The sequence below is a fragment of the Harmonia axyridis genome, chromosome 3 (assembly GCF_914767665.1).
Source record: "Harmonia axyridis chromosome 3, icHarAxyr1.1, whole genome shotgun sequence".
Classification (NCBI taxonomy): Eukaryota; Metazoa; Arthropoda; class Insecta; order Coleoptera; family Coccinellidae; genus Harmonia; species Harmonia axyridis.
Window position 1 is genome coordinate 34861245 of NC_059503.1, and position 25964 is coordinate 34887208.

General features: G+C 31.9%; 5 protein-coding genes across 8 annotated transcripts; 2 read left to right on the plus strand and 3 right to left on the minus strand.

The window, feature by feature from the left end:
* Nucleotides 1–482: 482 nt before the first annotated feature.
* LOC123676727 (integrator complex subunit 2) lies at nucleotides 483–14068 on the minus strand. Its single transcript, XM_045612884.1, has 11 exons — nucleotides 13239–14068; nucleotides 12922–13183; nucleotides 12645–12854; nucleotides 12431–12590; nucleotides 11936–12310; nucleotides 11303–11852; nucleotides 10906–11201; nucleotides 10649–10846; nucleotides 1411–1578; nucleotides 1091–1304; nucleotides 483–838 (listed from the first exon to the last, which is right to left on the minus strand). Exons 1-11 carry the CDS (start codon nucleotides 13894–13896, stop codon nucleotides 537–539), a joined length of 3393 nt encoding a protein of 1130 aa, XP_045468840.1. The 5' UTR covers nucleotides 13897–14068; the 3' UTR covers nucleotides 483–536.
* Nucleotides 2742–6386, minus strand: LOC123676726 (probable ATP-dependent RNA helicase DHX34). Its single transcript, XM_045612883.1, has one exon. The coding sequence runs from the start codon at nucleotides 6289–6291 to the stop codon at nucleotides 2881–2883; it is 3411 nt and encodes a 1136-aa protein (XP_045468839.1). The 5' UTR covers nucleotides 6292–6386; the 3' UTR covers nucleotides 2742–2880.
* A 254-nt stretch (nucleotides 14069–14322) lies between the features above and the next one.
* On the plus strand, nucleotides 14323–16555 carry LOC123676730 (ras-related protein Rab-35). The gene is made up of 4 exons (XM_045612891.1): nucleotides 14323–14536; nucleotides 14714–14888; nucleotides 14944–15068; nucleotides 15157–16555. Exons 1-4 carry the CDS (start codon nucleotides 14485–14487, stop codon nucleotides 15408–15410), a joined length of 606 nt encoding a protein of 201 aa, XP_045468847.1. The 5' UTR covers nucleotides 14323–14484; the 3' UTR covers nucleotides 15411–16555.
* Nucleotides 16556–16626: 71 nt separating this feature from the next.
* LOC123676729 (shootin-1-like) lies at nucleotides 16627–18422 on the plus strand. Of its 4 annotated transcripts, none has more exons than XM_045612889.1 (5): nucleotides 16627–16901; nucleotides 16963–17119; nucleotides 17214–17622; nucleotides 17699–18226; nucleotides 18282–18422. In XM_045612889.1, exons 1-4 carry the CDS (start codon nucleotides 16718–16720, stop codon nucleotides 18194–18196), a joined length of 1248 nt encoding a protein of 415 aa, XP_045468845.1. In that variant the 5' UTR covers nucleotides 16627–16717; the 3' UTR covers nucleotides 18197–18226; nucleotides 18282–18422. The 4 variants fall into 4 exon arrangements, with proteins under 4 accessions (XP_045468845.1, XP_045468844.1, XP_045468843.1 ...); XM_045612888.1 differs by having other exon boundaries at nucleotides 16633–16901; nucleotides 17214–17637; nucleotides 17699–18206; XM_045612887.1 differs by having other exon boundaries at nucleotides 16636–16901; nucleotides 17214–17637.
* On the minus strand, nucleotides 18415–22561 carry LOC123676728 (PHD finger protein 12). Its single transcript, XM_045612886.1, has 8 exons — nucleotides 22216–22561; nucleotides 21919–22106; nucleotides 21602–21864; nucleotides 21316–21551; nucleotides 20728–21265; nucleotides 19763–20039; nucleotides 19473–19680; nucleotides 18415–19418 (listed from the first exon to the last, which is right to left on the minus strand). The coding sequence occupies exons 1-8, from the start codon at nucleotides 22261–22263 to the stop codon at nucleotides 19020–19022; spliced, it is 2157 nt and encodes a 718-aa protein (XP_045468842.1). The 5' UTR covers nucleotides 22264–22561; the 3' UTR covers nucleotides 18415–19019.
* Between the last annotated feature and the right edge of the window lie 3403 nt (nucleotides 22562–25964).

Sequence of the window (25964 nt, forward strand, 5' to 3'; positions counted from 1 at the left end):
GCAAATAATAAATAAAATTCTCTCAAATTCTGGATGCTACATTTATGATGGATATGGTGAGAAAGATTTTGCCATCACTAACGTTTTATGTATTTCGTAAAGTTGCCTTCCATGGGGAATAATGCATTGTCTCAAGTTTTTTTTAACCCAATAATTGCAATTAGAAGTTTTCGTCAAAACGCAAATAATTTCTCCAGTCTAATGGTTCTATACTCCAAACTTGAAGAAAGTTCAAGTGTTGCTACCCAGTTTGCTCTATTATTACGTCCCGTCTGCATTTTTTAAACTCTGAGCTAAAGGTATCAAATGTATAACTAATCTGTCCTCAAAATTCATGTTGGCGGCTTTACAAATAAAACCAATAATATAAAAAAAATTACTCAATATTCCTATTACAAGATGACCAAAAATCAGATCGAGTTGAGATTTTGTATTTATACAACGCTGCTAAATCAGAAGGATGCCGAATTAATGGATTGGAATTAAATGAAAAACAACCATTTATTGACAATTTTCATATCAAAATAAGAAACTTCCTATAACAAAAAATTGTTTGGTTTGTACACATCCGGTTTCAAAACTGCTCTATCCAAGATTTGGGAGAATGTTTTCTGAATCAAATCGCAAAGCTCCCGACTGTCTTGTGCCGATATTTCGAGACTTTTACCCAAGTGAGCGTCAAAATGTGAAGCCAAGGAAGCCTGTGATTCCGAGGTTTTGGCTAGCTGCATAAGAAGATTCATTATGTCAGGTACCAGAGGCGGGAAAGCTTCGCTTATCCTTACAAGGACAGGAAGGATTGGAGTGAATAGTTTGATCCTTTGTCCACAAGAAAGTCCTTGAAAAATAAGACAATAGTTTTTTCTTATGTATTTGTATATAGAAGATATGACAATATTTCAGAGATAGGGTCCTCTTCGGCCCAAAGCACCACAAAAATTTTAGAAGAAATATTCACTAGATTCAAATTGTAATTTCAATAGGCCAAGTTGAAAGGAAAAACCCTGTATGTAATAGTTATTAAATTATTTCAAGATATGCAACTAGATTATGTTGCTGCTAGGTATTTGATTTATTAATTGCAACTTACCACCCAAAAGAGCATACAGAAGATTCAAAGCTGTGACACAGTTGTTCAGATTTTTGGGTAGAGCATACTGAACGGAGAGATGCGACAGCAATTGGATGGCAAATATCTGTTTCTTGAGACTTGGCTGTTGCATCAGTTCGACTATAAAATCAGCACAAATGTGCATTGAAGGAATACCCTTTACCGTTACTGCCAGGAGCTCACAGGGATAACCCTATATAAAAAAGCAGATTTTAAAGATGTTTCTACTCATGGGTCAAATATAATTTTGAAAGTCAAAAAGATAACACACATAATATAATATATATGGAAATATTCACCTGAAAATGAACCAAAGTTGCTAAACCAGCATCAGCTATGAAAACCTGATGAATATAACTGCAAACTAACGAACGAACTTCTTGGAGAGCCCACTGTTGACCAGGAACATTTGTATCTTGTTCTGTTTCCAAACAAGACTCTAACAGCATCTGGACTGCAGCACTTTCCTGTCAAAATAATATGTATATATATTTGTAGAAATTACGTACCCGACCATTAGTTTTGTTAATATATAGAATATAATATGGGAGGATTTGATTCAGATTAGTATAATTGAAGAATTTGACGATTGTTTACAGCGTTGTCATGAAAGAGCAAGGGAATGATTGAAGTATTCTTTCATTAGAAGAACTTTGAATGAAGTACGTGCGCCAGAATTATGGCGATGTCCCAAGGCAGTATTGGACCTATTTTACTCATCCTTTACAATAACGACTTCACAATTAGTTTAAGATATGGAAATTGTTCATATTTTAGAAAACTATTATTTTTATTATCAGAATACATTAAGATTTTTCCATTGATAAACAATGAAATCGGTGTCGGAGCTTTGGGTGTTATTTATGACTCAAATATGTGCTGCATATTGACTGTATAGTGAGTAAAAATGTTTTGAGGTACGCTTACGAATATTTTATGTGCATAAGCAGTCCTGGATTTATAGGAAATGCTTACTGGAGTTTATAAGTTTTGATTAATTAAGATATATTAATCAGGCTGCTCGTATCAGATCTTCAAAACACTATTTATATATTTTCATTCTAATGTTTATAATCCCGATAAAAAACATTTCAATTTAAATTATGTTTATTTCAATTTTCCACAAAATAGTACATAATTTAAAAAGCATTATGAAATAGCGTGAATCTTCCAGTATTTCATTTCTTTAACAATTGTATTTACCTATTACACAGTTGTTGAATAGAACAGTTAGAACCCTAGAAAAGTCGGGCACAATATCGAAAAAAAATGAGGAAAGTATTGATGTGAGGTCAGTAGCTTTTGAGCGCTTGTCATTCATGTTCTCATGGATACCTCTGCAGTGTATGTAAGTATTATATATAAGGTATGTGTATATCCAAACATTCCAATCGTGAAATTGGCGTACGAGCACTAAAAAGGTTGTGAGTTCACCTTAGTGCTTCCCTTATGTTTTCACTTCATATTGTCAATGTTGGGAAAACAATGCTAAAATTTGATGACTAATTAGTCATCAAATATAATTATTAGGTCTATCTTTTGGATATTTCTTTTATTTAAAATGAAGAGTTTCATGATATCACAGTTTGAAATTTGGTATGTTAACAAAACATAAATTAATACAAGAATATCATAATGAAAGAGTTATTTTCTCAAGTTTTAATTGAAAAAATAAATTTTGATTAGGTATATAGTCATATTGAATTTATAATTATATATGTCTTATATCTACATAAATAAATACCATAACAAATTAGGATAAGAAGAGCTTAAAGGTCCTTCGAACTACATAATTTTTTATGTTTCAAAATATCTACAGGAGTTAATAACAATTTTTGTCTACAATTTTCACATTCAAAAACTTTTGAATTAGGTTTTACAACCACTTGTGTAATTTCCTCCTCAGATTCTTTTTTATTCCCACTTGTCTTCTTGCACTTAACTTCGTGTTGAAGCCTCTTAAAAATGGAACATCCAATTATTTCATTACTGCATAAGTCACAAACAAAGACTTCTTCTAAAATTCTCTGCTCCAAATCCCAAACCCAGTCCTCATCGATCAAACAATCATAAACAATGTTCTCAGTAAGGTTAACACCTCCGAACTCAAAATTTTGTACAATAGTGAATTCTTCTTGAAAAGGATTGAAGGAAGAGTCTTCATTATCAAAGAATTCACATTCTTTCTTGAATATTACTTTCAAATCCGCAGTAAATAGTCTCTTAATATTATAACTGACATCTGTTGTCATGAAAGAGATCAAGTCTTCAATAAAATAAAATATATCTTTTTTATTCATCTCTGATAATTCTGTTTTATCCAGCTTCTTCTCCAGATTTGTTTTCCACTTCAGTCTTAATTCTGTGGACAACTGCAGTAGTTTTTTCCCTTGCCCATAATATGGAATGTCTATACTCAAAAAATCATCAAATACAAATTTAGTAAAACTTGAATTTGTACAAATACTCTTTCCAAACAACATTAATGTTTGCAAAGCAGGCATTCGAAAACAGTTCATCAAATAAACTTTTTTAGTTTCTAAAATTGACTGATATACCAACAGTTGATGTTTACGGCTTATAGGCTTGTTACTGAAATAATTAGGGGGAGGTACCTCAATGTCATCATTGTGGAGTTGCAATATCTCAGGATTGGTAACAAAAAAACTAGTTGGTCTTAAAAACAAGAAGTTTTTAGACTTGGTATGAAAGAGCCTCTCTGAAACTGTTTTAGAGGAGTTGTGTTCATCTTCGACTGCTATCTGAGGATAGAGACCACTTGTTAATATAAGTTTTAACAATACTACATCTTTAAAACTGTCAGCTGATGTTTCCTCCAGTAAATTTTGCAACTTCTTGAAATCATTGGATATCCTAAACTCTACATCCCTTATATCATTCTGATCATCCTCTTCGTTGCACTCATTGAAATTTTCATATTTTAACTGCTTTCTCCTTCTCGTTTTTTCTTCTTGTTTCATTTGATACCTCATCGATTTCAAATTTTTAAGCTCACCATATCTTATAGCTCTTTCTCCACTTGATAAATTGGGTTCTATGTCCTTTGATAGTAATTCTGCTTCACTCAAAATATCTCTGAATTGTTGAAGCAATTTGGTGACTTCATAGAAACGTTGTTCTTCCAAACAACGTTTTTTAGCCCATTTTCTTGAACTCTCGGTATTTGAATGCTTGGAAATAGGTGTTGAAGACTGCTTGACATCCAGCCATTCCTTGTATAGATTAAGGTAGGTTAGGGGATCTCCATGGGATGACTCATGTGGTTTTCTAAGATTTTCTGCATCTAAATTCTTATGAGCTGTCTGTGATATGGGGCTCTGAACACTGAGAAGTGCAGCTAAAGCCAACACTGAGTTTACTTTACCGAACACTGTAGAAAGAATCAACATTTTTCCTATAGTCAGATCAACTGGTAGAGTGCTCAGAGCTTGTCCTAAAGGAGTTAACTCTAGGGTATTATTATCAAGCCCTAAGGCACCACAGAATTTCAACTTTTCAACTGCTTGTTCCAGACTATTGGCACTTGGCTTTTCCAAAAAGGGAAAGTTGGCAATATCATTTAATCCTAATGAAATCATGTATAAGATCAGACTTTCCAATGGCACCAAATGGATCTCTGCAGGAGTAAAAGCCTCAAACTGACTGTAATCTTCTTCTGAATACAATCTGAAACAAATACCAGGTCCTGTTCTACCAGCCCTTCCCATCCTTTGCTTTGCAGAATCTTGGGAGATGCTCATTTCAGACAATTTATTAACACCTCCATTAGTATGGTACATCATTCTATTCACCTTACCTGAATCTATCACAAACCTAATTCCATCTATTGTAACTGAAGTTTCTGCAATATTTGTTGAAATTATGCATTTCCTAACACCCTCGGGAGGATAATCAAACACCTTGTCCTGATCCTCTAAACTTAATGTACTATGGAGAGGTAAAACAATCCAGTTCTTTTTATGGTGACTGTACTCCAACACAGCATCTGCTAATTTTGATATCTCATTAAAACCATTCAAAAAGATCAAAAGGTCCCCTTTTTGATTTGGAGGATATTTCTCATCTATCATCTGTATAATTTGAAGATATGGAGTGCAGTTAAAATTGTCTTTCTGTCTTTCATATGGATCCTTAATCACTGGTCTATAATTGATTTCTATAGGATATAACCTTCCTGGGACTTGTATCACTTGAACTTTTTCCTCAGCAAAATAATTTTGAAACAATTCCAAATTTATAGTTGCCGACATAAGGATCAATTTGAAGTTGTTCCTTTTATACAATAGACATTTCATAACTCCAACCAAAAAATCACTAAACAAATGTCTTTCATGCACTTCATCCAAAATTATAACATCATAAGAGTTCAATGTTGTTTCCTCACTTGCTTGTCTCAACAAAAGACCTTCAGTCATAAAAATTATAGCAGTATCTGCTCTTTTAGACTTTTCAAACTTTATCTGGTAACCAACAGTGCTTTTAAATTCTGTTAAGGTCTCATAGGCCACTCTTTTAGACAATGAAATACAAGCTATTCTTCTTGGTTGAGTACAAACTATCTTTTTATAGCCAGCTTCTAAAACATACTGGGGAACTTGAGTCGATTTTCCACACCCTGTATCACCTGCAATCAGTAGTACCCTTGATTCTTCTAGTTTTTGTATAATTTCATTTTTATATTGTGCAATTGGTAGTTCACTCTGTGCTTTTCTTAGTTTCTTCAACTTTAAAAATTTCATTTTCTGCTGAAAATCATTATAAATTTTTATTACTAAGAGAAATTCTTTGAAATCTTCATATTTTATTTTAACTTTTCTGCCATTCTTATCTAATACTGGAAGTCTATCAAACAAAATACTACGTTTATCTTGTATTTCAATGTTCAAGAGAAAATTCCTATCAAAATCAGATATTTTGCCTTGCTGACGGTTTTGATATTTCTCAAAAAACTTCCAAAAGTCGTCAACGTTCTGTAGATTTGCGTGTTCTTGCAAAAATCTCTTCAACTCATATTTGTAGAAATCAATTCTTCTGTTATCGGGCGAAGGTTGGCGTTTAGAACGGTCTACCCCATGAACATAATCAGAATAAGAATCCATTTTTCGTTTGCCATAATGTTTTTTTTTCTCTGAAGACAAATCATTTCGGCTACTACTCATTATTGTTTAGTGAAAATCAGAATGTAACAAAAATAATAGACTTCTAATAAGGTTAGAAAATAGAAAAGGCATAGAATCTCAGTCATAGAATAGGGTAGACAATTATCATATCGGAGTCTTGGAAGAAACATTGGGCTGTTTACGAAATTAATAATATTTAATTATTTTCGTTTTAGAACATTAATAACGAATAATCGCCTTGTAACTGATGCATTTGTTTTGATTCCAACATTCGTCACTCCTTGTCTGACAGGAAACTATAGCAGTAGCGTAACATAATTTGGTCTACTTCGAAATTATGCTCAAAAATAGTTTACAATGTGATTTATTTATGAAGATTCTTTCGTATTTCAAAAAGGTCAATGTTTTTCTCAGTTTGATGATTTAGCTATTGTGAAGTTATGAAAAAAGGATTCCTGATAAGACTTCAACAATCAGATCAGGATTCTGTCCGCCTATAGATTCGGATAGCTCGATTGTGATTGGCGACACTAAACTTCCATTTCTATCGTATTCGGGATCGAGAACAAATGTTTACTTTCCGTTCCTTTTATTCTATATATATATTCTAAGATTTTAGTGTTCATAATAATATAATATTAAGGTAAGATATCTAAAAACCTGGTGTATGCACTGATTAGATTTTGTTTCGCCAATTTTGAGAATATTAGCTAATAGCGTATTCGACTGGCTGCACCAGTGTGAATTAATTCGAATTTTTGTAGAACTAAACGACATAATTAGCTCGAATTAATTCGAACTGGTGCAGTCAGTCGAATACGCTATAAGTCAACTGTAGGTAGCGCTAATGTATACAGGATACATTAATTAACACCCGATCCTGGCCAATCAAAAGCGATGTGTAACCGAGTATGATCGTGCAAAGTCTCAAACCATTATTTTATTTTTAAACAGTGCCAGACAGATAGCGGCAATTCAAACAATTCTGAATAGCGCCACCTTACAGAACTCTTGTAAGCAGAACACCAAAGCAACATGTGGATTATCTCAAAAAGTCTGAAACAAAATTGAATCAGTACACACACCAGGGATTCTATGCATCTTAAATAAATTCAAATATTTCAAATACCTAACAATAATAAACCACAGTGGCGTTTTTGATTGACAGCCTAACTATGGCGGTTTTTTGTTTACATTCTCCTTTTACCTCTGATTTTTGTGATTTATTCAAAATGTATTTTTTCGGCAACCGTCCGGGAAGTGCTCACTCTCCGGACGCTTTTTCTTTGAGAAAGTAGCATTTCCCGGCCTAGTCCGGAAAGTACGTACTTCCCGGACTAGGCCGGAAAAGAATCATAGAATCCATAGCAACCGAGATAACGGCTGACAGTTCATATGAAATTAGTTGTCAAAAATTTGCATGTTTTTTGATCGCAATCGCAATAAAATATGGAAAGCAGCAGCGATAGTGTTATTTTACATGGTTGCCGAAAAAATATTGTACGCAACACGCCCGAAAATGGTTTTTTTGGACTCACAGACTTCCAGGACTCGCTTACGCTCGTCCTGGAATTTTGTCTATTCGTCCAAAAAAACCCTATTTTCCGGACTTGTTATGTAAATTACTATTTTATTATTTTTTTATTAAGGCACTCTAGTATTCTTCAGTTGAATAAATTTGTTCTATATTATATCACGGCTGTGATCAATCAGTCTGGATATACATATACTATGTTAAAAAGAATTGAGTAATAAAAATTAAACAAATTATTTGTTGATGTTATTTTTGAACTAATACATGAATTCAAGTTAATATTTCATAAATGTTTTTGAGCCAATCTAATGATACACACATCCTAAACTCCTATTTGCCGAAAAAAAAAATCGGATTAACCGAAATTTCGATCATCCTAAATCACTTTGGTCCACATTATTTCAGATAATCGAGAGTGTACACAGGTTTTTAGACATCTTATAAGATAAGGATTCGAGTTGATCATAGACATACAATAATATGGAATGGCAATTATATTGGTGTATTGTGATAAGGATAGAATAGTTAACTGCAAAACATTGGCTTCCTGAATTGATTGTGTGTTTTCTTGTGGAGATTACAGGTTCTTAAAAGATTCACTATTTTCACAGGTTTTCGAAAAATTAAGTGAAATGTATGATGGCAATGAGGAGTAAAGACGACAAACCTTCTGTCACAGCTGTTATATGTATTAATCGCTTCAAAACAGAGGACTATTATAATCGATCTCTTTCCCTATATGGAAGGAAAGTTTTTAAGGAAGAAGCCATACAATTATGATATTGAGAACATGTGTTGCTACAATGAAAATGAATACTATACAGCAAATTCCTACCCTTTATAGATCTGGAGTTATGAATTTTTGATCATTTTATTTGAGTTTTGAAACAAATAAGCCCAGATTAAAATCCCTCAGTCAGATGTTTATCATAATTTTATTGAATTGATATGTATTATATATTTTTTCCAAATATGCTCAAATATTTGATGATAAAAGGGAAAATAATAAACCTTGTATAAAATTTGAAGTTTTTTTTCACACCACCATGGTAAAGGAAGATGTATACTTTTGGAACCTAAGGCTGAAATCTCCTCTCTTAAAGGAAATGTGCCACTTTCATCTCCAATAACACATACTGTTTTCCTCAATCTATTTCTCGAAAATATGTGGGCGATTTTTTTACAGATATAAAATTTTAAAAATTTCATAAATAGTCTTTTGTAAGTGTATTTATCTCAAATTTTGCATTTGCTAAAATTCAGTTACACTTGTAGCTACATGATATCGAATATAAATTTAATTATTTATAAAATTATTCATTCACTGAATTTTCTGAAAACTTTGGAGTAGAAAATAAAAAATATTTTCTTTCAGATAGGACTCAATGATATTCGTTTTTTCCTGAAAGAAATTTTAGATATCGTGAAAATCTGTCCCATACAGTTACTAAATATGATTTATTTCGCCATTTCTATACTTTTCTTATCCGAATAACTCAATATTTCTCTTGACAAAGAAAATTAAAAACGCGTTATTCTCATAGCCAATCTTTTTCCATTAATTATTCCATCCTTCACAACACTTCTCTTTCTTTGATAGTCTGCAAAATGTTGCGAGTAGAAGCCACATGAGGGCCAATACCTGTTGATATACCTTTGTCTTATTAAGACGTAAATTTCAGTAGCCATGGTTTATAGGATGAAATTCAAATGAACATTCCAACAACATGTTTGCAATTATATTGCTTCATGAATATTGGACAATTACATCGTCTATTTTATTGGGAAAAATACTTCCCATACCCTAAAGAAACTGGTTCTTGTAATCATAAAATTTTGTCTAGGCTCATAAAACGATTTCAATTCCAATGGATCGTCAGTTGAACTTCTACAATGTTTCTTGGGCACCTTTTTGAGAATTTTAGACCAATGGTAGGCTGCAGTTAAAATTCTAGGCAACTTAGCAGCAGTCCATTCTTTTCTGGGAACTGGCATCATGTTATGCACAGGTTCACAACTTTTTTGGAATTAACATACTTATTCCTAAACAATTTTGTCACAAATTATTTAGTTTGGCTTTACATTTGATTCAACTTGCATCTTATAGAATTTTCTTGAATATCATACATCAATTTGGTAAATTTTAATGTTTTTGTATTCATGTAATACTTAAGTTACGTTTTGGATATTTATGCCAACATTGTTAACAAATCAGGAGCTCACAAATTCTATTTCTGGTTAAAGTTTTTTCGTGCTAAATGGCAAAATATTATTTTGGACACAGAATATTAAGCATAGCAAGCAATGTTGCGGCTCAACAATTGTTTAGGTGCTCATTTGAAATATACCCTTAGAGAATTTGCAATTGTGAGGAGATAGAATTGGCTGGCTTCAATAAACTGGATTCAGAGTTAACTGAATACAACTTGATTATAACATGTGGAAGAAAACTTGAAAGATTTGCGCTTGAAAGTCCAACAGATCTTAGGAAAATTCATCCATATTATTTATACCCATTATTTTATGTTTATATATGTTGGCAACATCAAGACGTTTTAGCAATGATTGATTGAAATAGTCATTGGATTCATTTTCTTCAGTTATATGTGATACTGAGTATGCTTTGCCCAATGAAACATTAAAAGAATAATGAATACCTCAAGCCCTACACCATTCAAAATTACATGGAATATCTGCACAACACTTTTTTTTCGTCATCGACTACCAATATCATTAGCCATAATGTCACAAAAATGTTATGAAACTTCACCTTGAAAAACTTTTATTTACCACTATTTTTTAACTTTGAAGGCTTAACTGCCCCATGGCAAATAATATTAGATTTTTTTAGAATAGCCTCACCTGTGCATCAATAGTTGCTTTACAAATGCTTTCTCGATCTGGCTCTACCACAACTTGTCCATTGGAATCCAATTTTGGATTGGCTTGAAGATGTTGCAAAAGTTGGCTTCTTGAAGAAGCTAAACTGGCTCTGAGAACCCTAAGGACAATGGCATACAAAGGAGCACATCTAAATATACGTTCATCGCATCGAAGTATCTGAAAAAATTGATATTAAAAGTAAACTGCAAATCTAAATATCTTCTCATTTTGTTTACCTGTAAGGGGTCTTCGGCTACATCAATCCTGGTTAAACTAGAAAAGTCATCAACTAAATTCTTAACTGTTAAAACCCATAATCTACGTGGCAATACTGTGTTCATCCTTAACCAAATATCTTTATATAGGTCTTGAATGAACCTAGGTACTTTATCTCCTAGAATTTTTCTAGCATAAAAAGTGAAAATTTCAGCGAAAGGCCAAATATCTATTGGCTCATGTTTAAGAAGGGTTTGAAAGACAGAGGTTATCTTATATGAGTTCTCTTCAATATTGTTGAATGCCTCGATTAGATCTGAAAATTAAAAAAATTAATGAAGTGAAATAAAAACATAATGGAATCTCAATTCCTGATAATTTATGTGATATTTTGATTTCTATTTCATTGAAACTCACTCATCTCCGAGATATGTTCAGGTCTGCTATCTATGGTCATTGACATGTCATCTAACCAATCTTCTACAAGTGCTAAATGTGGAAAATGTGTAGCCAGCAGCTTCAGAAGGGGTCCAAACAACACAGAATAAGAACTTTGATCCTTCTGGGCATGATGAAGAAGATACTTGATAGGTAATTCTGACATAAACTCAGAACTATAAATTTTCACCTTTCTATTATGTACAGCCAGTACTTGAGCATTATTCAGTCTGCAATCTTCATACAACAATAAATAATAAAGTAATAGAAGCTGAGGAGTTAGACTTGTATTATCCACAACTACGTTTTTATCTTCTATACTATTATCAAAGTCCATTGTGAATATTGACTTTTTTTGGTCAAAATACTGACCAAAGATGGAACTTTGAAATACTTTACGGATTTCATTTTCTGTGAGAGGTTTGTTAGTATGTTCTGTATTCTTGTTGGTTGGTACAATTATGCTATTAACAAACACTTCAACAAGAAGTGGTAAAACAGAGTGCAGAGGACTGATGCTTGTACAAATCTGGAAAATTTTGAAGGATAAGAAAAATTTAATTGATAAAGATGCCATCTTTAAAACAAGATCTTTATGATGAAAAACTTTACCTGTCTGTATATCCAATTTTTAATGTTTACATTATGCTTGGCAAATGCCCTGGATTTCAATAATTGGTGTATACAGTGTATTGGCAAAAATCCAGTCATGTTAGCATTTAAGTTATTTGTGACAGGTACTTTTATTGCATGTGCTGTGACAACCTGCTCAGTGAAGATTTCTTGAGTGAATACTTGTTTCATTCTTGTCATATTGTTATGTCTAATAGGAATTTTCATACCAAGGGTTGCACAGACCAAGTCGCAGATGGCACTTAGTTGATTACTATGGAAATGTATTGCCATGAGGAGTAACATCTCCCCAAAAGAGGCTGTTACTCCACTGGCAGACTCAAAATAGGCTTCTTCCTTCACCAACCATTGAACCTAACATAAATTAAAATTAAGACTAGAATGAAATAGAGCCTTAATGAATAAAAAATATTATTCCCGTTTTGTGATATGGGTTTATTTTGATCAAATTCTTTCTAATTATAGACATCTTACCCATTCAATACTTTTTCTCTCATGTTCTTGAAGCGATATCAAAGAAGGGCAAGCTATCAGCATGCAGAGACCAATGGACACAAACCTCACACCAGCAGGTGTTGGACTTGGATGAGAGGTCAACAATTTAATTATCAAATTAACTTCTTCATCTTGGAACCTGTGGAAAAAATGGTTATGATAACAACATAAAAGTTTTATTTCAACTGCTCACTTAATTGCAGCAATTCCTCTCAATGCGCAGTAAAGTCTAAGCAAAGCAGAAGCCTGGACAATCATATTGTCTGGTAGATGACTTTCCATTGAAGCGTCCAATATTACTTGCAGCCTATGTAAAAGTTCATCTCTCAGTTGTTGTAGAGCATTACTTGGTACTTCACCTTTACGTTTTTGGCCAGTACGTATAAATAAAGCAATCCAATTTCTGTAAGCATATAAATTTTTATTCTTACTTATCTTATAGATATAAATTATTATGAGGTCTACTTCACCTTATTGACTGATCATTTCCTAATAATAATCCAGAAATAAATGCTACTATATCACTGTCATCACTATCTGGATTTTTATTACAATGCTCAAGGGACAAAGTGATAGCTAGAGCTGGCATACGACATAACTCGACACATTTGTTACGTACTGTCAATGCTTGTGATGGATTCATTGTACAAAGAAGAGATATAGCACTGGCTCTTGCCAGGCTACTAATACTTTCTTCTTGTTTCTCACCAGATTGTATCAAGAATGTACTAACTAAAACATTATTTCATTAAATATAAAGCAATTTTGCTAAAATAATTATTATTACCTTCTTTGAAACTATCTGGAAAATTAGCTACTATTCTACATATGATAGCATAACCATTGTGCACATGAAGTAGAATCTCAATTATATTTATAATGTTTAAAGTCGTAGGCAGCTCCGCCAAGGCAATACAAATAATATCTGACAATTCCTCTGAGAAAATATCATTGTCAAATAAATCAGAAGCTTTTATATAATTATCGTTTTCATTATTACTGTCCAAAGATTCCTGTATGTGGGTTTGAATGTATAATAATTCTCCTAATAATATACTCAGACGTCTAGTCATATCACTTCTTTCATACTCCAAAGCCATACTAGTATTGATGAGGTTACCGATGAGAATGGAATCATTGAGACACGTATTTCCTTTTTGTCTCAACTGCTGTTCTTTCCGTACATCCACTTCTAATTTGTGGAAATCGATTGATAATAGTGCAACAATAGAATTCACTAATTCCATTCCAGAAACTATTGTTAAAATATCGATTTTCATATTAGTACACTTTTTAGAAGTATCTAAAGGTGATATGAGCCCCATCCTCACTAAGCAAGGCAGTACAGGTCGAATTTCTTGTTCCGTACATTTTGCTAATTCGTTCATATCTACATTTTGAATAGCACTGAAAACCTTTGGGTTCACACCAGCGCAGAACGTCATTGTGAAAAATAAATTTAATCACGATATCCCTTAGATATCAGTTCATAACTGAAATAATATAAGTAATACTTATTTGAATTGAGCTCTTGAATTAGTAATAAGTAATAACACTTTTCTAGATGTTTGCTTTGCAAAATTGTAGGTTATGTTATCTGTCAGAATATTCAATGTCAAAACATTGTTTTGATATTTGAAAACATCGAATTATATTACATATGCCGGTCAAGTCTTGATAGAGGTATCTGGGATCATTGACGCAATAATTTACTCTAATGAATTAATAAATATCCAATTTTGTTTATTATTCAATTCAAGTTTTCAATATCAAATTAATACGATTAGACAATATCAAAATCTAAAAGGTTTTCAACATTGTTTTCAATATAAGGACCAAAATTATATCTCTATGTTGGTAATCGCTATTTTACGAATGTCAGTTAATACTTGTTCGTTGTCTGTCCGTTGTGAATTGTGATTATTTTCTGAATTTGTAAAAAATATTAGCAATGAATGATTTTGATATTTTGTAGCGATTTTCTCTAATTATTTACATATTAGCTAATGAGGATAATATAAAAAACGTCAAAAATGGCTAGAGATTACGATCACTTATTTAAATTGCTCATAATTGGTGATAGTGGTAAGTTTTGTAGTGGGTGGGGTCAAAAGGCCAATTTATCAGGAAATAAAATTTTGATATTTTTATTTTTTTCCTACTTACGGATATAATGATTCATGAGCTTAGTTGTCTTAAAGATGGATTGATGCTAATCAAATTTGACAAATGAAGACCTATCATTTTGATGTTTTCTTGTAGGTGTTGGAAAAAGTTCGCTCTTATTGAGATTTGCGGACAATACTTTTACTGGAAACTATATAACTACAATAGGCGTCGATTTTAAAATCAAAACCATTAATATAGATGGTCAAAAGGTAAAATTGCAAATTTGGGATACTGCAGGTCAAGAAAGGTTCAGGACCATCACAAGCACGTATGTTCAATGAATTTGTTGTAAAATAAAGGGAATTAAATAATTTTTTCAACAGATATTATAGAGGAACTCATGGTGTAATAGTTGTATATGATGTTACTAATGGAGAATCATTTGCAAATGTTAAGAGGTGGTTGCATGAGATTGAACAGAATTGCGATGTAGTTAATAGAGTTTTAGGTGAGCAAATGGTCAAAATTTATTAAATAATCCCCTCGCTATCATTTACACAGGTCAACATGTATTAAAATAATTTTTTTCATTTTAGTTGGTAATAAAAATGACACACCTGAAAGAAAAGTAGTACTAACTGAAGATGCTCAGAGATTTGCAGATACTATGAATATTCAATTATTTGAAACCTCAGCCAAAGACAATATGAATGTGGAAGAGATGTTTCTTGCCATTACTCGTTTAGTACTGAGGTCCAAGAGGGAAATGAGGGAAAGGCAGAATTTCACTCAAGGTGATACTGTTAATTTACGCAAAAGCAACAAACAAGGGAAAAAAAAGTGTTGTTGAAACAGTGTTCAATAGAGTCAAGCCAAAATATTTTTGTGAATGTGGATTATTTTGTGATTGCATGAAACAAAAGAAGTGTTTTCTTCAAAAGTTATTGGACAAATCTCATTGAATATTTGAGGATCTCAATTTTAGAGTGAAACATTCAAAAGTTAAGGTAAAATTCTTTTGATAATTATTTACTTCGTTGCCTCATGAAATTTTTATAATGTAACTAAAACTTCAAGACTTTTATCTCAGACAAAATTACTTTATATAATTTGCAACAATGTATTCATAAAAATATAATTTATCAATATCGAAATCTGGAAACCAAGAATTCAATTTCATTTTTTTTTATTTGAAAATGATATTATAGGGAGTATTTAAGTTTTTTATGCCACTCTCATGAAACTTTTAAAAAGTAATTCTTCAAAATTGAAGATATTATTCAAACTTCGTTGAAATTAAATATTTAAATTTTTTTTTCAATTCAATTAAAATAGTTTTCTCAAAAGAAATATTCCAATATTTTAAGAAATCCAGTTCCTCTTATGTGTATTTTATTTATTTCAAATAACTTGGTGTTTGTAAATTTTTACTAATACCTGTTCAAAAGATTACCGATATTTAAGGCATTTAGCAAATTAATTCTAAAATTTGCCTATTTTTTTTTAGAGTAGAAATAATATTTTGTATACTCTGTATATATGTATTATATTAGTGAAATAAGAAAATAGACCTAAAAGACCTGAAGATCACATTAAAACTCCTTCAACTAATTGAAGAAATGTTATGGTTTTTCCACTAATAGTTGCAAAAATGAAAATATTGTCAGTAATTTTTATTTTAATTTTTTACTCTTTAATGAAGTATTATAACTTATATTTTATATATTTTAAAAAGAGTTTGTTTTGTTTATTCCAAATTTCAATCTTATCCTCAGAAGGTTATAAAATAAAAGATCATTTGAAGAAATTCAGTCAGTAAACAAATTTGAGAAATTTATGCAATGTTATGATTTTTTTCTGAAAGATTATCCCTCATTGAATATATTTTCGTAACATATTTTTTTATTTTATGTTAGTTAACGGAATTGTTTGAAATCATTTTATGAATATTGTTTACCCAATAGTTGAATTTATTATAATAATATCAATTTATAATTTTTCATTTATTTTAAAATTACCAGAAAAATAAAGTTAATGAATGAGAAAGTTTTATTTCAAATGAAAAAAAATATCAAAATAGTCCATCAAAATTTTCAATTATAAAGAGCTCGCATGTCATTAATCTGTCAGTTTCTTTTAGTTAATTTATAACTAAAAATGACAAGAACAAGGAAAATCACTAAAATAAACATAGGAATAAATGTACCCAATGATGATAGTGCAGAAAATATACTTGATAAAAGTGTGGCTTACGCTAATCTTCTCAATAAAAGAACAGTATGCAATAACAAAAATAAAAGAATCATTTTAACTTTAAAAAGATATCCCAATTTATCACTAAGTAAGTATTTCTCCAATACTATACTTTTCCAAAATACTTGAAGCATGTTTTCAAATAAAAGAAAATTATGGTCATCTTTTTGAAGGAAAGACTTCCAATATATCAACTCAAACTGATAGTACAGATGAACAATTTGAAGATATCAACAAAGGTGATGAGAGACAGTTGAAATATAATTACTCTTTACTGAGATTTTTTAAACGAAACCACAGGAACAGGTTTGCATATTGTTTTATTTGATGAAATTATATCAATACTTGAACATTTGGCAAATACAAATTCTTCTCAATAATTTCAAACTTTTCATTGTAGGGGTAGTAGCTACTTAGATTCAATACTGAATCTTAGTTTACTCAATTATTTATCAAAAAATTACAAAAAGAAAGAAATTCTTCACAGAAACATTATAATTTCATATAAAACCGAAAATATGATTATACCAAATACCTTGCAGTCAAAAAAGAAAAAACATGCTAAGGTCAAGAATAAAAGAATTAAGATTCAAACACAACAAATTTTTGGAACAAAATACCCAAATAGAAAATATAAAAGTCAATTTCAATTAAATAAAGTCAAAAGAAAATCAATTGATACAGACATGTTGAAGAACAAAGTTTATAGTAATTTTTATCATCAATTAATTGACAAAATAGGGAACTATGGCTTGTATGATGTAGTTAAATGGTCTTCTAAACTTTTCAAAGTATTTTTGGACTTGGGAGTAAGTTTGACTGAGGTATAAATTCCAGTTGAATAAACAATCACAATATAGAAGATGTAAGATTATTTATTTTCAGAACTTCAAAAAATTTTACAAATATATTGACCAGAGATGTCAGTCATTCAATAACATGTGCAATTGTCTTGGGTATCGTCAAGAAATCGACCACCTAGTTCGGAAAATAAATCAACTGGAAAGCAGATTTAATGAGTCTCAATCCAAAATTAAGGAACAGCAGAATAGGTTTGAGACTACAGACGATCTTGATAAAAAAATGGAAGAATTAGAACTAAAATTAGAGTCTTATTACTCTTTAAAATCAGAGTTGGCTGGTATCAAGAAACAGTTGAATGGTAGCTTTACTAATATTTCACCGCCTATACCACCCCCTCTACCTCCACCACCTCCACCTTTACCCACATTTTCTCAGACCAAAATCAGCTCTTCCAAAAGTATCTTGAAGGCTTTACAAAAAGAAAGAAAATTGAACAACCATGAGAATTCTCGACCAATTATAACTTTAGAAGATATACTCAATGTTAAATTGAAGAAGATTGCGGTTACGAGAAATTAAAAATGTACATGTGGGTAATTAATTGAAAAAGTATTGTACTTGAATGACAATATTTGAAATAATTATTAAATAATACTTTTTATAGGTGATGAACATCTAGCCTATTCTTGGAAAGATTTGGATGTTTTATTTTAAATATCATACTTTATACTTTATTTTAGAGATATTAATACATAAACAGCTAGAAATTTTCATAGCTATTATTGAAATAAATACAATTTACTAATTAAAACTTTTTATTTCTTCATATGTAACACCTCAACTTAAATTTATACTACACAATATAAAATATATACAATTGTCTAATAAAACTTTCTCAAAAAAAAAAAAAAAAAATTGTAGATGAACGATACAAATTCTACTTTTGAAATGTACAACAACATGATCAGAACTTTTACTTCAGGACATTTACAATTTTTTTCATATCATAAAATGAATTTTGAAAACATAAATTATAAAAAAGACATTTGCCTTCATATACAGAGTAGGGCAGCTCCAAATGAAGAGTTCAATCGTTAAAAGATATTTAAAGATGTGTCAAAAGATTCAAAAACTAGGATATTTCAATTTATCACCAGCTCTCAATTATTCTTCAATATTTTGCAAAAGCTGATAAGTTATTTCATGTAAACTTTATAGTTTTATTCAAGTATGAGAAAATTCCACAATTTTCAAACTAAGACAAACCAAGATGATAATTAGATGATGTAGATTGAATATTAAAAACTACAAAAGATACAAAAAACAAATTTCAGTCAATAACAAAAAGTAACCTTCTCATTTTTAAGAGCGCCATGCAAGTAACCTCAACCAACTAAACTTTTCATTCGACACATTCCACGATAGAAAAAACAAAAGATATGCAACCAAATTTGAGGAGGGCCCCATGATTCAAGATTGCCGATCCTTCCCATCCTGTCTTACCCTCTTCTACATTGCAGCAGCATTCAGATCGTTCAGCACCATCTATGGCAGTCATTTTTGCATCATAAGGGTTCTTTTTGGTCCTGCACACCTTTCTCTTCTTGTCAATCATCTCCCTAACCTGATTCTCTAGAGGGGTTGCAGAGTCAGGGGGTGCGGCTGTTCCGTTGGCAGAGGCGACTCCTTCTTGATTAGAACATTTTTGTAGCCTATGCACTTGGCTTTCATTAGAGTAGAAGATGTTATTAACATAGGTACCGTAAGGGGAGTAATTAATTAGTTCATAGTGTTTCGAATACTGAAAAGTCATTAGTTAATCAAGTCATACTTATCAAGATATTTTTATACTTACTTCATCGTAAAAAATAACTGCATGTTTCGGTGCTAAGTAATTGCAGTGTCCAAATCTTTCTAAGTCAACATCATTCGTTGAACCTTTGCCTATGTTCAATACACGATATCTCATTGCCACTGCTTCTGGAAACCTTGTTGAAACAGTTGGTCTGTAACCCATATAACTGGCATCATGCCTGACATCAGTAGGATCAACCTCAGAAGTCCTATCAGACAAGTGATTTATTTGATCAACTTCAGCCCATGACTTCTTATTGAAGATAGAAATTCATAAATATCAAATCTCACCTCACATTGTAGAAATGTTTGGAGACAACAGGACATAAAATGGCTCGAGCTCTTAATGTCGATTTAACTTTTTTCCGTTTTGGACTCGAGAACACTTTACTTATCCTCTCTATATCAGCAGGTGTCAGCAATTCACTGGGTAAAGGCATATTCCTTAATTTGTTTGAATTTAGACAATGAGCTAATTCTTCAGATTTGTTTTGTTGACCTAGGATATTCTGGATTTGTTGATATGCTAAAAGTCTTATCAGTCTATCATCCAAATGATCCAAATTAACTGTGAAATAAATTCAACTCAAAACAATGAAATAATAAAATCATTTGATCTCGCAAGTAGTAATAGAATGGCGAATACTGTAATATTAATGAAGGTTATTATATGACCAATAAGAGAAAACTAATGAATCAGAAATTATCAAATATCGACTCTCTTTCTATTGTCTTGCTTCAAGACAAGAGTTATTATTCATATTACGACTGTTTGGCAGTATCTTGATTATTTGCAATAAAATATTGATTAAGAGTGTACTTGTTAATTGAAATAATATCCATTTGAATTGTATTTTCAAATTAAAATGCGCAGATCTAGACCAAATTCAAAACATATTTACACAGGAATCACAGAACATGAATTTTTCACCTTTTGTGACAAAATAATTTGCTTGAATAATCACCTACAATCCAGATGAATTCTACAATATGCCCAATTTTCAATATCTAAGAACTTGTTTCAAAAAGAAAAATATGATAAATGTAATTGACAATCAGTTTTTCAAATTTTAATTCAGTTTGTAACATAAATAAACCATAGAAGAAATTTTAAATGTTTATTATTTTTGACAGTTTATCTATGGATAACCTGGATTTTTCTGGAACCAAATTTAACCTTTATTGGTAAAAAGAAAATTAATGAATATAACAAAATATTTAAAATTCCAAATAACATAAATAAACCAAATACTCACCATCACAGTATTCCTTTTTCACAATTTCATCGTAGAAACTACCATTTATACTGTCATATTTTAAAAACCCATTCACACTTCGTTCTTTTTCAACACTATAACCTTCAGTTCTTTGAACATTCTGTACATTATCACTAACTAAAGCGACTTTATCTTCTTCCACTTTGATATCTACATTACATGAACACTGCGTTTTATTATTTTTACATATTCCACAGTTTAAAACGGACTCCTTTTCATTTTTAGTCTCAAATAACACGTTTAACTGCTTCTCATTCTCAACAATTGATACTCTTAAAACATCCCTGAGGCTTGGAAGAAGATTAACTGGTTTTTTATAATGGTTTTTCACCATTTCTGGAATTTTAGCTTTATTCTTAGGGCATAACCGAGTTTTAAACCGAAAAGGAGGATTCTTCTGATTAACCCTCCTAAAAAACTCAATTTTTACAGCATGTTGATCTAATGGTTCAGTGGCAAATTTGTCCCAAATCTTTATCCTCTCTGTTAATGAAGTGGACTTCAACAAAATAGAATCCTACAAGATAGTAATGATAGTAGTTATTCAAATACCCATTTTTTTCTTACCAGAGCATGTTCAACATGTACTGGGCACATCCATCTAGCCATTGGAGGTGCGGTAAGAGGAGGGTTGAGACAATCTAGATGGAAGTATAGTGAACAATAATCACAAGCAATCAATGGAGCGACTCTACATGATTTGTCACATTCATAACATTTCTTTGCTGGCAAAGGAACAAGACCACTAGGGGTTTTCTCATATTCTTTTGAATTTCTAAGACCTTTTCGTATATCTAGAATATCTATAACAATGATTAAATGTATATGATATCTTTAAAATTTATCAACAAACCTTTATCTGTGCCAGGAAAATCACAAGGAACACTCATATTATGGGGCAATTCAAATTGTTTTGGATTCATTGAACTTGCAGCTTCTATCAAAATGTCCATAGGAGATGTCTTTGATTTCTTCGTTGGTTTTATGAATGTACTCTCTGTAGAACACGATCTTTTGCTCCTAGTTAGAGGTAAAGTATTCTGTGTTTTAGCATATATACAGCTATGACATAACCACTCCCCATTTGGAATATCAGTACTTTCTAAAGGTGGATCACTAAAATCAACAAATTAATGGAATCCATTGATTACTATTTTCAAATGAAATTACTGGCATTGCAGATGAAAACTTGATGGACATTTATCACAACAAATCAAATCGCCTCCTTCTCCACAAGCATCACAGTTATCATGATTATGACCTTTACCAGGTCTACGGAAATAGGGATGTTGTTGGTCCTGCTGGGCATCTCTTAATTCATCATCATCTGTTGGTGGAGCTATAAGAGCTTGGATTTGCTGAAATAATTCTTCATACTCAATAATAATTCGCAAGAAGATCTAATTCATTTTAATACTCCGCCATTTCCAAATTATATTAAAAGTATTCAAGATAGCAAGTACTTACATCCATAAGGCCACCAGAGGTGTCCATATCATAAACAACATTTGTCATCTCTTTTAAAAATTTAATGAATCAATTCTTCATTAAATACATGGATTTAAAACAAGACTAATTGTTCAAAATGTATATTTTTTCAGGTTTATTTTGGGTATTTGTGGTCAAACAATCATCATATTTCTCAAAAAAACCAATTTGTTTTGAGAACTGAAGTAATATTCGATTACTACACTGCTGTTCAATAAAAAGCCACAGCGAATTTGGTGGAATCCTGGTGTAAAAGGTTTTAATTTAAAATTTTATCCAAAATTTGACATAGTGGCGCTAAACAGTCTCCATCTTTTTTAGATCATAAAGCTGAAAAACATTAACCATAGAAAACATATCAAAAATATCTTAGATCTTAGATCGTGGCCTGCGTTAAAAGATCACAAGAATGCTCTGAAAATTCGGTGTTGCCACTTCTAAGACGGAGTTGTGATGTTTCAAATATGCGTTCGGTACTCCCCCGAATCTAGATGTAATAAACGACTCAAACCTTAGAACATAGAATACCAGGAATCAACATAAGGCGATATTCCTTTGTTGAAACTGGCGAATGGAAATCTGCCATTACCGGCCTTTCAAGATTCATTACTTTGGAATTCAGAGTCAATTTCGTGCTGTCGAAGTTAACCAACCAATCTCATAGGCGTATCATAGGGTAAGACAATGGTTTCTATTTGTTATTACATTTTTCAGGTTAATTATTTCTTCATTCTCATCAAATTACTAGCTAGTTGCGTCATTCTGTAAATAAATATTGATCATAGGACATCCAAGGAAGAATAATTATCAATTATTAGTGTAAAAGTATTTTATTTTCACGCTCTAGATTTTCAAAAGTTGAAAGGAGGAGAGCGGCATGGATTCATTTTATAAATGAGCCTGAATTTGTTCCTAAAACTGAAAATTATTTATGCCCTCTTCATTTTGCTGATGATTGTTTTGATCGAACTCCAAAGGCTAAAGTGAGACTATTGATCCCATTGCCGTTCTAACACAAGAGCGTAGACCTTTTTTTTTCTTTTTTTAGGGTAATCGAGAGGAAAATTTGTTGACAACATTGTTTACTCATACCTATAATATTCATACCAATTCGATTGTTCTTATCTTATACTGGGTGTTCCTGAATTGGTGTTACGAAGGAAAATGAGAAATTCCTTGGATAATTTGAAAAATAAAATGGCTCATAAACATGAGCCCACAAACGCTTTGTTTTCGAGATACAGTGTGTTTCTTGTCTTCCTACTTTTTTTGTGATGCTTAACCCGTTTATCGAATTTTTATTAACCTTCGCTACAGAGTTGTAAAATAAGTACTAAAACTTATAATTAATTTATTTATCACAGCTACCTAACTGGATCATTATAATAATTTAGGTTTCCCTGAGAATTGCTATAGAGAGTTGTTTGAATTTTTTTTCTCAAAATTGATTGCAGATACGACAAAACTCCAACAAACCAAAAAGTGTAGTACTAAACCAGAGTATCTTTTTAAATTTTTCTAAAATACCAGTGGTTCGCAAAAAAATAATTCTGGAGGAAAGAAGCGGGCACGTACTCTTCCAGAGAAAATTCACCCTGTAGATTTGCATTCAAAATCAGGATATCACATGATGAAAACTTTAAATTGGAATATCTATGCCAATTCAAGTTGAATATCTTGTGAAGGGAAGATGCTGTGAGAAAAAACTTGATCTTCAACACCTGTATCTCGAAAACAAACTGTTTGCGGACTCATGTTATAGGACTTTTTTCTTGAAATGATCAGAGAAATCTGTCATTTTCATTTGGACCTTCAATTTAGGAACACGCTGTAGATATAGTCAATTCAAAACTGATGTCTTCACAAATAAATTGCAATTTGAATGAAACACAATGAATAGTACAACACAGCCCAGACAAATTTTCGATGCGAATTACTCAGTTCAGTTCTTTGATGATAACTACATTATTGTGACGAGAATGATACAGAAAACTGAAAACAATGGGTAAGTGACGATGACGAATGCAAAAATCACAGATGGCAAATAAAGGACGATGCCGAGAAAGCGGATAGATAAAGAAAAATCTTCGGACAAAAAGTGCTTTCCAGCCTCCGTTCGGAGCACTTCGATACAGCCTCGAAGCTCATTAATTGTAAAGGGTGTTTTTTTAGAGCTATAGAACCCTAAATTGCAATAAAACAACGATGTATTATTCGATTGACATGGATTTTATTTATCCGTAAGATAATCTTGTGGCATTACATTTTAAATATGATTTCTGACATATGACCGCCACGGCTGGCTCGGATGTAGTCCAATCTGGACGTCCAATTTTCGATTACTTTTTCCAACATTTGTGGCCGTATATCGGCAATAACACGGCGAATGTTGTCTTCGAAATGATCAAGGGTTTGTGGCTTATCCGCATAGACCAATGACTTTACATAGCCCCACAGAAAGTAGCCTAGCGGTGTTAAATCACAAGATCTTGGAGGCCAATTCACAGGTCCAAAACGTGAAATTAGGCGGTCACCAAACGTGTCTTTCAATAAATCGATTGTGGCACGAGCTGTGTGACATGTTGCGCCGTCTTGTTGGAACCACAGCTCCTGGACATCATGGTTGTTCAATTCAGGAATGAAAAAGTTAGTAATCATGGCTCTATACCGATCACCATTGACTGTAACGTTCTGGCCATCATCGTTTTTGAAGAAGTACGGACCAATGATTCCGCAGCCCATAAAGCGCACCAAACAGTCAGTTTTTCTGGATGTAGCGGTGTTTCGACATATACTTGAGGATTAGCTTCACTCCAAATGCGGCAGTTTTGTTTGTTGACGTAGCCATTCAACCTGAAGTGCGCTTCATCGCTAAACAAAATAAAATGGACGTAGTGCGCGATACGTATTCCGCACAGAACCATTATTTTCGAAATAAAATTGCACTATTTGTGTTAAAGATGAGCTCGTAGTGCAATAAAAGTACTCATTTGGAAAGCGGTAATAAACTCATAAGCCGTAAAGGGATCCTATTTTTGACTGACGTGTCGATTTCAAAAGAAAGAAAAAGGATTATTATTGGTTCATTTTATGTTCTTCGTCTGTGCGAGATTTCTGCAATTTTATATTTTGAAAATCTTCGGGGGTAATTATCACTAGTACCCCCCCCCCCTCTTTTCTACGCCCTTGTGCCAATAATTGTAGTAGATCTTCTACAATGGTTGTCAATATAATTTATTTACATATTTTGAAGGATCCTTCAAAATATGTAAATAAATTATATTGACAACCATTTTCACCATTATATAATGGTTTCACAGTTTCTTCGTTTTATACAACTTTTCATTTCAAGATTCAATGTTTCGTTGATTTTTATTATGTCCGCTTAAGGATATTTCTTTTTTATAATTATTATCATTTATCTATCCGATGGGATAGATTGAAGGGTTGCCTTCAATTCCGAGTTGTCCTTGACAAAACTATAAATACGATCAAACTTCAAACACACATCAACCAGATTTATTCATAATACAATTATAGTACATAATTGCTGATAATTTTAGTAATTATTCACTTTATTAATGAAAGTTATTAATTTACTTCACGTTCAATGTACCCCTATATCTGCCACCTTGGCTTTCAGCCAATTTTTTAATGAAATTATAAATTTTCACCGAAATGTATTAGTTTTGAACGAATGAAAATTTTTTCCTACTACGCTACTGCTA